This window comes from Lacerta agilis, chromosome 4 (assembly GCF_009819535.1).
Source record: "Lacerta agilis isolate rLacAgi1 chromosome 4, rLacAgi1.pri, whole genome shotgun sequence".
In the NCBI taxonomy this organism is placed as follows: domain Eukaryota; kingdom Metazoa; phylum Chordata; class Lepidosauria; order Squamata; family Lacertidae; genus Lacerta; species Lacerta agilis.
In genome coordinates, this window is record NC_046315.1 from 64,849,738 (window position 1) to 64,862,367 (window position 12,630).

At 41.1% G+C, this 12,630-nt stretch overlaps 1 protein-coding gene across 1 annotated transcript in view; it reads right to left on the reverse strand.

Moving 5' to 3' along the window:
• Nucleotides 1-12,630, reverse strand: part of EGFL6 (EGF like domain multiple 6) — a 41,050-nt gene that overhangs the window by 12,700 nt on the left and 15,720 nt on the right. The window contains exons 4-7 of the mRNA XM_033147401.1: nt 9,620-9,739; nt 6,582-6,701; nt 4,309-4,443; nt 2,913-3,035 (exon numbers count right to left, since the gene is read on the reverse strand). Coding sequence (XP_033003292.1) covers nt 2,913-3,035; nt 4,309-4,443; nt 6,582-6,701; nt 9,620-9,739 — 498 coding nt within the window. The remainder of the gene's footprint in view (nt 1-2,912; nt 3,036-4,308; nt 4,444-6,581; nt 6,702-9,619; nt 9,740-12,630) is intronic.

The window sequence follows — 12,630 nt, forward strand, 5'->3', positions numbered from 1 at the left end:
TGGATCAGTCTTATTTCTGGTCCATATCATTTTTGCAGGTGTCCACTTATTAGGTCCATTCTGTCCTGTTTCCACTGTAACCCGTGCAGTTTAAAAATCTGCAGGAAAACTGGCATTAAAAAAAAAAATCAAAACGTATCTAGATGCATGTACTTCTAGATACATTTTTATGTTTTTTTGAGATAAGAACTGTTGCAGCATTCAGAGAAGCATAAAACCTGTTGGAAAGCAACGTTCCAATCTGCACATTAGTTAAAGAGGTGCAAATCAGGCCAGCTCATATCAGAATTTACAAGCAGTGAATTCCTCAACCATCCCTACTAGCTACCTTTGCCAGTAATAGCATCCAGAAGGCATTCCACCAGTACAGATTTGATTCATTAAGAGGTTAAGATGAGAATCAGCTCTGAGTCTATGTGGCTCTGGAATCTCTGGATAACATTCGCACTGGCCTGAATCCCCAAGATCTTGCAATGAAGTTCTTTGTACTAGAATGACATCCAAGACAGTGAGAAAAGCAATGCTTTGTGACTTAAACATCTATGTTGACAAAACAGGGAAAAACCATTAAATGAAGGTGAAAATACAAATATATAGTTATTCCAGCGGCTGACAGATTTGACCTTATGTCATATTTTTAACTTTGTGTGTTTAGAGAAGAAGCCAGATAGTTTCTGCACAGCAAGACATGTCCTTTCCGCTCATGATTAATGTCTGTGACCCATCTGTTTAGGGAAAAACATGATTTCACCATAATTGAAATTCATGGGAATAAAATAGAAAATGTGACATTTCACATAGGATCATTTGGGTTTAAATGGTAGCAGTAGTATGGGAAGATAACCTGCTACAAACCTATATCATACTCCATATGTACTACTAAAGCAGGGGTCAGCAACCTTCGGCTCTCCAGATGTTTCGGACTACAATTCCCATCATCCCTGACCACTGGTCCTGTTAGCTAGGGATCATGGGAGTTGTAGGCCAAAACATCTGGAGAGCCGAAGGTTGCCTATGCCTGTACTAAAGAGAGATAACATTGAGAATATTTGTCTAACATACTTGGTTAGATAATTTCATCCCAATCAACTAGGACAGAAACAAAAGAAGGCTGTTATGTTTCGTTGGCACATATTGTAACAGCATTCAGTCTTATGAGGCTTTAGTTTCAGTTTTTTAACAAGTTAGAAACTGCAAAGTTAGAAATAGCATTGCAGTGTCAATCTCTCCTATGAAGAATGTTTCCTGGTTAGTTTTGCCCAGATGCCTCCATCTCAGAGTTTTGTTAACTGGCCGCTTACTAGAAAATGGGGTTGTAAAAGATGTACACTGTGAAATTTAACTGACATGGTTCACTGAAATCTTTATTCAGGGTACAGCAAGGAAAAATTGACTGGAAACCCCCAATTCCCTACAAATTTCCTCTCAGCAATAAGAAAGGCAAACCCCTAGCGTTTTAATAAAGAGTCTGCTGAGGTTTTCAAGACAGAATGACTGCCCAGCAAACCAGAACATCTGCTTGCAGTTCTTGCTTTGAAGTCTTTCTATAAGTAATGAAATATTCTTACTGCGCAGCCAAGTTGTTCTGGCTTTGGGAAATCAAGGGGGCATGACATGGTGCTCAGTTTGGGGGATTGGAATGCCCTCATCTAGCACATCCAATCCCTGCAAGTCCACTCATATCAGATTCCTCAGCCAGACCCAGACAACACTAAAGATGCCACAGTTCATAGGCTGAAACCAATGTTCAATATGTTCACAGTCCTCACCCCACCCCACCCCAATCAGCTTTTTTTCACCTTGGGTTCTAGCAGGGTAAATCAGTTTGACATGGTAAAAATGTTTGTTCCTCAGGCAATCACGCAAGCCATGTCTAGACTGAACTATGGAAAGGTATGTCAAATGAGGTGGAAAGAGCTAATATTCGCACTGTAATTGTAATCCCCCTTTAGGTGGAATTGAATTTCCACAGTGTGCTTAGTATACAGTATTTAATGAACCCGAAAGCACTATTTATGATGTTGAAGAAATTCTCTGAAAACATTTGTTTTGTGATAAATATGGGCCCAATATGGGTCTCTACGCTGCACCAGACTGGAGATGGCACAGCAACATAGGATTAAACCACCCCATCACCTTCCGCCATGGCCAATGTGAGTGGCAGAACTTCAGATGTTACACTGCTCAGGCCTTCTTCCACCCACAGATGGGAATTAGGATTCCCCCCTGAAGTATTTACTATGATCAGCGCCGGCTCACCCTAAGGCGAGGTAAGGCAACTGCATCAGGTAGCAGGATCCACAGCAGATTCCTGCGGATCCCCCCTTGTGCATTATGTAGCTCTTCCCTCACACCTTCTTCCCTGGTGAGGACGGGGGCATTTTGTAGTTCGCCTCAGGCAGTGAAATGTCTTGGGCTGGCCTGTACTAGGAAAGTTAACAAGAACTGAGGAAACATTTCCATGGTGAAAGTGCAAGGCTTGGTTCTTGTTTCACAGTAAATACAAAAGAACGAAATGCCCTTATGGGTCATGCCCCCTTGATTTCCCAAAGCCACAACAACAAAACAAAGCAACAAATATAAAGTTGAACCAATGTAACTACATGAAGATTGTGGTCATTTTCATCTTCACAGAGTATCAAGTATCTCTACCTCCTGCCCCAACCTCAAATTCCCCACTTTACCAGGATTTCTGATTATTTGTTTATTAAATTTCTAGACCAACTGTCAGAAAAGAAAAGAACATAAAAGAGAATTTTAATGATGCCCCTTGACTAGATTCCTGATAGCAGTAAGCAGTTCACAGGATCTTATAGGAAACAAAAAGACATAGTACATTCTGAAAATGTCCCAACTTCCCATCATTTGAGAAAGGTGTTAGAATAAATCGATGACGCTTCTATTGCACTTACCAGAGCATTCATATCCATTGCCCCTGTAGCCTGGTTTGCATTTGCACTTGAAGGATCCCTGAGTATTGAGGCACTCTGCGTGGAAGTTACACTTAGGTATAGTTGTAGTACATTCATTTATATCTAGAGGAATAGGGGCGTGGGGGAGGCGGGCAGGGGAAAACAAATAATTGAAGACAGAGAGAAGTCAGAGATTTAAAACAAATTAAGCATTATTTTCATGCTGAGAAAAGCTGCACCTGTTTAATTCCTGCCTGTCATAGAAGCACAAGAACCGTATCAGAAGAAAATGTTGGCAACCTCTTTGTAATTGCTATGGTTAAAGATTGCATTTGTCAATGAATATAAAGGGGGGATCTTAACAATAAATGAGTATTGATTCAAAAATTCTATTTGAACAAACTGCCCATTTATTGTATTTCTCTGGTTTACATCACTTTGGGGACTGGAGCTAGACCGTTAATGGGGATAAGCATTTGGTGGAAAACTAGTAGGCAGAGGGCAGAGAATTCCTAAACAAACCTTAAAATTTTTTTTTTTACAAACATTGATTTTTTTAAAATTAATAATTACAAAGCATAAAGTGTTGCCTGCCAGGACAAATGCATGCACAGATGTTAAGTCTTGTATGCAGCCATCCACATGGCATCAAAACAGACCTGGAAACTATTTTTCATTAGAAATTAAGCTCACATCCACAGGGCAAACAAACGTTTAGATTCCCTAGACTTGATCGTTCATTGATGTTATTCTCTTTGACACTCTAAGCTACACTACAAAGGAATGCTCCATCATTCCTTCAGGTGGTGAGTATCACCAAGCTTGTAGCCAAAACAGGGCCAATGAGAAATAAGGAAGAGATACTAGGTTGGAGGAATTCCCAAGGCTTGCAGATGTACAACATTTTTTTTTTAAAAAAATCAAGCCTAAGAAGCCAACACACCCAAAAGTGCCACGTGGATGCACTTTACTGTGTAGCCTCTCAATGTGGAGTGATAGCTGAAAACATAAAACTGGAATGTTGGGTGCAGGAGTCGGGGAATGGAATGTTCTGCTTGGTGGGAAGGAGTGGTGGGGACTCTGAAGGAGAGTGCTCCTTTCAGGAGAGAGGATACACTGTAATATTATGTTATAGGTTCCACTTATCAGTCTAGAAAGAGAATATATAAAGAAAGGTGTTTATTTTAATTCATTTGCCACTAGGCAGTAGAGACTCAAGAAAGTCCCAAAAGTTGTCTAAAAGTGGTTTTCAGGGTATTAGTTTAAACAAGCACAAGCAAAATTTATACTACAGTTCAAAAATACACCAAAATCAGCCAAGTTTATGAGAAAAGGAAAATATGTGCATATATGTGCATGTGTAGACACACACGGAAAACTAGAATCTAGTTCTTACCTACACAGTCATATCGGCCACTCACATATTTCAGTTCATATCCAATTTGACACTTGCAATAGTAACTTCCAAATGTGTTGACACATCTGCGGTTGAAAGAGCAAACAGCTTTCCCACTGGAGCACTCATTAATATCTAAGATATGAAAATGAAATCTGATAAGGTCAAGGAAAAGGTATAAGGATAATAGGTGGTTAAACAAACCCTTAACGGTCATGTCTGTGAATAAAATGACTAATGCTGATATGGTATGTCCCATACTAGAGAGGTGCAAAATCCATGTCTGGAATCCAGCTTGACTTTTGCTTATCCCGATTAAAGCCTACCAATTTCTGATGAAATCCATCTAGTCCTTCTGCATAGTTGCCACCCATAATATGTCCCCTGATGTTCCTCCTGTATGCATGCCACTCTAAGCCACACATAACTAGTGTAGGCATGAAGTGTAAGCATGAAGATTTCAACAAATCCTCACCTGTCCCCAAGACCCAATTTTTGTTCCAAATTCTGTCTTAGATGGAAGTCAGCAACAACCCTAAATTATTGCCTAAGATCTCTGAAGCTCTTTCTTAGGCTGTGTAAATAATGTTAGGTATTACCAGGCCAGTTGGTTAGGACTGATTTCTGGAAAGTCAATTAGTAGTTGAGACTCAGAGCTGACACAACATCACAACATCACTGTTCTGATACCCAGGCCATGATCTGGAGGCACACAACTTTGTTGAACTTGTTCAACTTTTTTGAAGCTAAGCAAGTTCAGCCCATACCTGGGAACCCCACTGTATGCCTCCTTCAGTTCCATCAAAGAAGAAAGGGATATACATATATACATATACATATAATATGTAATATATACATATAATAAATAAATATCCAACAGGTGCATGCCTATTTTATTAAAATTACAGGAACTGAACTCTCAGCAAAATTCATTGATCTCACTGATTTATGTAGCAAATGTTTGAAGCTTTCTAGTCCCTAGTAAATTTAGGTTATGTATTAAATTCCTATCCTAGGCTTCATTCAAGTTTCTCAGAACAGAAGTGTTTGGGACCCTGCCAAATCCTTCCCCCCTTCTATTTTACTCTCATCCCTCTTCCTTTCCAGGCTTGAAATAACTACCCTCTTCTCCTCGTCTCAAGACAGAAACAGCTCATATCAGTGCTTGAATGGGCACAAAAAAGTACAAAGCAATTTACACTCTGTTCACATGGACACCTGGCTAGAATTCCCCCCTTCTATAAATACATGCATTATGGATAAACGATTTCAATATACAACAGAAAGTTACAAAACTCAGATGTCTGTAATTATGTTTAAAGTGCAGTCCTTAATTTGGAATCATCGACTCCCAACCAGATAGGATTATTTTTCTTGCTCTAAGTATAGTGAAGTATTTTATAAATAAAGAAAATGCAAACATAAACAACTAACATGCGTGCATGAGGAACTTGGCTGTTAGATTTCAACTGTGTTTCATGATTTTATGCTGTGGACAAAAGCCTCAAATAAACATTAATTAAACGATGGGAGGATGGCAGAGGCAGTAATAATCCCATTTATACAGACAAATTTGGGAGAAGAGGAGCAGTGTTTCCTTCTGTGGCATGTTTCTTGTTTAACTGCTGAGCCAAGAATCCATAAGGGTTCATTCTATAGTTCCTAAAAATACTCTCATGTCATGAAATCCATGAACAGCTTCCTGTTGCAGCTGTATGACAAAAGTAGCAGGCTTTTGCAGAGCTATGCTTCCAGTTTGATGTGTTTAATGAATAGGCTGCCTGAAAGGTTATGAGAGACTGTTATCACAGCTAAGAGTTCATTTCCTGTGCTTGTCAAGATTCACCTAGGTTCTAAAAGATCCCTAGAGCCCATTGGGATGAGGAAGTATCCCCTTTCCAAAAGAATAAAACCTCCAAACCATTTCTCCCGGGGCTTCTCACATAGCTACAGTTGGAGAGTGGATATATTAGATGTCTAAAAACATGAAGAAAAACTGGTTTTTAGGGACTTTCAAAAACCCACCAAACTCTGCAGGCAGTTCCAGACCACCTGTTTATTCATCACAATTTGTTTGTGTGAAAGTCAGATGACGCTGCCTCAAAGCTCACCAGCAGGAGTGGGGACAGATAAGGACCTGGCCCACCAAGCCAAAAAGTTTACTCACTCTTGCTCTAAAAGTATAGCCATTCTATGGTGTTCAGCAAGCACAGGTTGGATTCTTGGAACTGTTGTGCTAATGACAGCAAGAGCATAAAGGGATGCTGATGTACCTATGCATGTTTTTCCATTTGGCGCTAACTGAAGTCCGATCGATGGACACAAGCATCGCACGTCATCTTTCACTTCCTCACAGCCATATTGACAATTCACCATGGCGCAGCTCCTGGAATCTTGAAAAACATGTTACTTGACAAAGCCATAGGTAAAACTGCGTAAGAGGATTTGTTTCATTAACAGATGATAATGATCTTAAAATCCCTTCCCTAAGAGCATTAATGCACTGGCATGCAAAAAAAAAAAAAGTAACATGAGCACATACGTTAGCTATTTGGCTACTGCTATTCCCACTGCCAAATAAACACAAGCCTCTGATTTAAAAAGTGGTTTGTCTCTTTGCCAGTGGGAACGCTGTGGCAAAACCATACTGCCAGTTTTAAAAACAGCTAAATGGGTTGCTGTTCCATTTCACAGGGCACAGTTCAACGTAATACTAGCTATCTGTGGAGCTCTAAATTGGTTGGGACCTGCCTGCCTGAAGGACCCATGTCTACCACATGAGACTGCATGAACCTTATGTTCTTCATCGTATGCCCCAGGTTAGGCACCTGAGCTTAGGCAAGTGGTGACTGGTGAGAGGGCCTTTTTAGTTGTGGCACCTGTAATATAAAAAGGCATTTCCTTGGTAAGCTTACCTAATGCTGACCTTGTTTAAATTTTACCCAAGCATTCCAGCATCATTGCTGTTTTCTTAAAAAACAACCTATGGTTTGATCTATATATAGCTGCTTCAATTATTTCTGCATTTTAACTTAACATTTTATATGTATATTGGTTTAAATGTTTTAATATGTATCCTACCCTGGGAGTTTTGACAGGCACTATGGAAATGCAATAGATAGATAGATAGATAGATAGATAGATAGATAGATAGATAGATAGATAAGCAAGCTAGCTAACAAATAACAGCACAATCCTAATAAGACTGGAGACCAGCAGATCCACCACTGCATTCAAAGTCATCCCAGCTTGCACCAGCCAGGACAGAAGATAGGGGGCAGGTGGGGCAGAAGGTGGGTTGTTGTTGTTGTTGTTGTTAGATATGCCAGCTCTATGTGAGGGGTTGAGTGACTGTAGCCCTTGGGGTACCCCCAGGTCTTGGATCCAGCTGAACCAAAGCCTCCAGCACCTTGCCTGGAAGTGTCCCATTTTGGGTCTTACTGATGGCTACTGCAAGGGGAAGAACCATCACTATCAGCATTGCACCACTTGATTAAAGCTGGAAAAGCCACCCCCACCCCACCCCCCCGAGAGCTCCTCTCCACTGGCAGAGACAAACCTTCACACCATCCTAACGTACACACCAGCCGCCAATATGAGGGCTGGGTATGATTGCACTAAAAGGCTCCAGTTACATATGTGCATCTTCCCTTTTTATATTACAGCCATTAAATAGGTTTCTCTGGATATCATCTGCAAGGCTTCCGTGACAACTTAGCTGCCTGCTTTTTTCCCCCTTCTACTCTAAACTGTTCTGTAGCTCGGAAACCACACCTGACAATTCATAAGGAAGAATTGCTTCTGGGTATTTATATTTTGCTTTTCAATCTGTCAGCTGCAAGAAAAAGAGTTAGCCCTTATAAAAGGGCAACAAAACCACTAAAAACTTTCTCCTTTTTACTGCTAATACTTCCAAACTAGTAAATTGTACATTTTCATTTATTTATCACTTTGGGCAGTTTCAACATTGCATTCAGAGAAAATAATCTGGTTAGAAACTTGTCCTTTACCCCTTTCTAAATTAACACCACCCCACTGGGAAAGCTTAATTTCTCAAGGGGATCTGTAAGTGTGAAATGAAAATCTCTGCAACAGAAACCTTTGAAAATGTGTTCATAAATCCAAGTCCTCTTTTAAAAGCTCTACTCAGCTTTCAGATGTGGTTCCTTCTGTCTTATCTACATGCAGTAAAAAAAAATGGACAGAGCTAAAAAAGAAAAGAAATGCCCCACTACTGGCTCCTAAGAGGTGCAACAACAACAACAACAAACACTAATTTGCTGAAGTTTAAAATGCTCTCTATATAGCTTTAAGTGTAAAGCGTGCTCAGCATATCCTTTAATGCTAATTGTACTGGAGCACTGAAAGATTCCTATGATATTGTTGCACACCACCCCAGTCTCCTGGGGTTCTAGGCGCTTACCTCGGGTTCGTGTTTCCTTCTGAATGAGGCACAGTGGAGACCATAGTGTCTTTATGATGTATGGTTTATTTACACATATATACAATCTGAACCTATGATTGAGGGGTCCACAGCATGAACACCCCCAAGAGGTTCTGCTTCTCCCATAGTTGCAGCCTTGGATTCCAGCCAGGGCCGGATTTAGGTTTGATGAGGCCCTAAGCTAATGAAGGTAATGGGGCCCTTTATATGTCCAGCTGTCCTTTGTCATCAACAAATTGTCACTTTTGTGTTGAATATATGCTATATGGTAATTTATGGACCTACGCAACACAAAACACTGTTGCTGTATGTAGGTTTTATTTTATTTCTTTTTTATCTTATATTTTGGAAATGTACATCCAGTTTTTTCCTTTAATTTTTTTGGGGGGCCCAAGAGAGTGGGGCCCTAATCTATAGCTTGTTTAGCTTATATGTAAACCCGGAACTGATTCCAGCAGAAATCAAGCATGTCTTCCACCTGCTTCTTTGCTTCTAGCTCAACACCACTCTACTTTCTGCTCTCCACTCTGCCTTTGTCCTTCTAACTATCACCCAGTTGAGGGAGGAGACCCACCAGGTAGGGGCCCCACCCATTTGTCCTCTGGCCCTGAGCCACTTCCTTTGTTCCCTTAATGTCCCATTACGTCACCAGGAAGCTAGCCTGGCTTATACTTTAACATTTGCTGGATCCAAGGGTTAGAAGGGTCTCAGCATATGGCCTACTCCCCACCACCACCACCAAACTTGTAATAGTATAAATTAACTAGCTGTTTCATACTATGAGGCACAGGTTATTTCATGATTAGTTACAATATGGATTTGACTGCCATCTCACGTGCTGCATCTTGTGTAATATCCATCACTTACTTGCGCAGGTGCCGTCGGGCATGAGCATGTACCCATTGAGACAATAGCACTTGTAGCTGCCATGCGTGTTCATACATCTGTGCTCACAAGGATGTGGCTTCAATCCGCATTCATTGAGATCTGCAGAAATCATTTGGGGTGGAGGGAATGAGTTTGCAGATCTTTGGAAGAAAACAAAATAGCTTACTGCAGTTGCTATTTTACAGCTTAAATTCTCATAGGGAGAAAATATCTCCAGGATTCGAGTGAGCCAGATTCTAGAAAGAAAGAAAGAAAGAAAGAAAGAAAGAAAGAAAGAAAGAAAGAATTCAGCAGACCATCTGCTGGGCTGTGTGCTAGGAGCACTAGCAGGAAGTTACCACCACACCTGACGGAATCTGGGGAAGTGTTTTACACCAGGAGATAGATTGTCTTGGGAAGGGAGGAAAGAAAACAGCTGCTGCACTGTTGTTTATATGCTGAATGGCCACGTGGACTTGTCTCCACAGCTCAGAGGTTCTCAGTTAGGTATGGTAAGTATCTGTAACTGAAAACAAGAAATGTAAATTTCTTTTACAAGCAAACAAGTTAGTTCGCTTACCTGGCTGTGGCTGGATGATTTATTAAGGCATTGTAAATCACTGATTTAAAGCCAAGCTTGAAGCATCAATTTTATATCATTGATCTAAATCAACTTTTCTGTTTTGAAGTTCATATACTTCCTGAATAGGCAGGCATACTTCCTGGCTACTAGAACAATGAAAATGCTTATCGTCTGCTTTCCAGTGGCCTTTACTATTGATCTTAACCAGTCAGTTATATTTCCTCGTGGTTTTCTTTTATGTACAAAAGCAGTCTTTAATTCAATCTGTTGGACACATTGACAGAATTCCATTTTCAGAGATTTACAAATGCGGGTATGGTTTTATTTGTTTTCCTTTCATGCTTTTTTTTTTAAAGAGAAAGATTTTTGTTTTGTTTTTTAAAAAAATGCTTTTTAAATCTGTAAAGACAAACTGGCATGAAGAAATGCCACCTTGCCAGTTTTAAATACTTTGTTTTAACCGTCTGGCAAATTTTAAACTCCTAAGCAAATTTTCATAACCTGAAAATAAATCTTTGCAAAGCAGAAAAGTCCTAATGAGGGGCATTCATGGAGCCACCACTACATTTGAAACAATGCCAGCTCATGCCAGCCAGGGTGGAATGTAGTGCAAAAGGCAGTTTCCATTTTTTGCTGTGTGCCAGCTCCAGGTTGGTGTAGTTGCAGAGCCTGAGAACTGACCCCGTGGGACTTTGGATAGAAAGCCACCTTCATCCTGCCTCTCTTTGTTTCAGGGCTTTACGCACCAAACTCCTGGCAGGGAAACTCCCAGGCCAAGTGTGAAGCCTCTGTCATGACAGGGCCCAGCTGCATCCATCACACCTCTCTTCTAGCAGAGACTAGTGGAGAGGAATCGACACGCCTTCCTAACCCACATCCCCTAAGCCTTCATGAAGTTGAGGGGCTATTTTGACTGTTTTGACTTCCTACTTGGATGATGGAGGATATTTGCTAGTCCCAGAGCAGAATCCACCTTCAGGCTGAAAAAGTTTCCCCAAGACAGACAAAATAACTCACAAAATAACTCACGTTGTTTTACATGTATTGCCCTTGCAAAACCACCACACAGCTCTGGCAACTGATGGCACTTATGTGTAGCCACTGCATTAAAATGGACAGACACTTCGGATAAGAGGACTTTTGAGTGCTATTACCACTGTAGAAAATTCTGAGATGGCAAAACACAGCCTCTACATATTGACTGGAAGATTTAAATAGCTCTTACCCTAGGGAAACTGGAGAGGAAAGAAAAGAGCAAGGACAGTTTGGCTGTGCACACACCAGGGTGTTAATGCACATGTGTGTAGCATGGATTATCCATGCATACTTCGACACCCCCCCCCAAGCACTTTCCATTTAAATCTGTCTCAATGTTTCCTGTCCACACTAGTGGGTGGTGCTTTATGGGATGTATTCATGCTGAGTGTCATTGTCCTCTCCCCTCAGCTACTAATTCTGTGGCCTCCGGAAGTTGTGGAAACCTGAGCTCCATTGGGGGCACGCACACAGGTATTTGTTTACCTGTGAGTGCACACCTTTTGTTTTAAAGAACTGTTTTGTCTGTGGAATAACATAGTAATAAAGTTTCACCAGAGCCAATGTTTCACAGTGGGCAAAACAGCAACGTCATCTTTTTCCAAATTACACATTCACGCAAAACAGCAGTTTCAAAAATAAATATATATTTGTGTGTTCCACCCAGCACCACCAGGTAGAGAACCGGCAACCCACAAAGGAGTGTCTTGCCAGGGGAAGAATGGCTGGCAGGCAAAGACACAAAGTGCCTCCATTTTCCATAGCCTTGCTCCCTCCCAACACAGAAAGCTGTGGTGTGGCTCAGAAGAAGAACATAAGCAGCACATTTCACACACAAATACAAAACGCATAAAGCAGGACAGGGAGAGCGATTTGAGAGAAAGGGATTTGCAGAGAGTATTTTTGTTCCCCTTCCCCATCTGCTGTACCTGCATGAGCCAATTTTATTTTTAATACAGCTGTTTTGCAGAAGAGCAGTTCAACAGAAAACAGCTGTTTTAACTTTTTTTCCCCTTCCCACTGCCAAGGAACCTTCAGCAACAACCAATAGTAATAGGCATGTGGCACCCTTTCCTTTGTGCTGATGGAGACAAAATGGATAGGTAGAGCTCAAGCCATGAGCAAGTGGAAACAAAGGGTTAGGGTTAAAAAAAGGTAAAAGTAAAGGACCCCTGACAGTTAAGTCCAGTCGCGAATGACTCTGGGGTTGTGGCACTCATCTCGCTTTACTGGCCGAGGGAGCCGATGTTTGTCTGCAGACAGTTTTGCCGGGTCATGTGGCCAGCATGACTAAGCCGCTTCTGGCGAAACCAGAGCAGCGCACGGAAATGGCGTTTACCTTCCCGCTGGAGCGGTACCTATTTATCTACTTGCACTTTGATGTGCTTTCAAA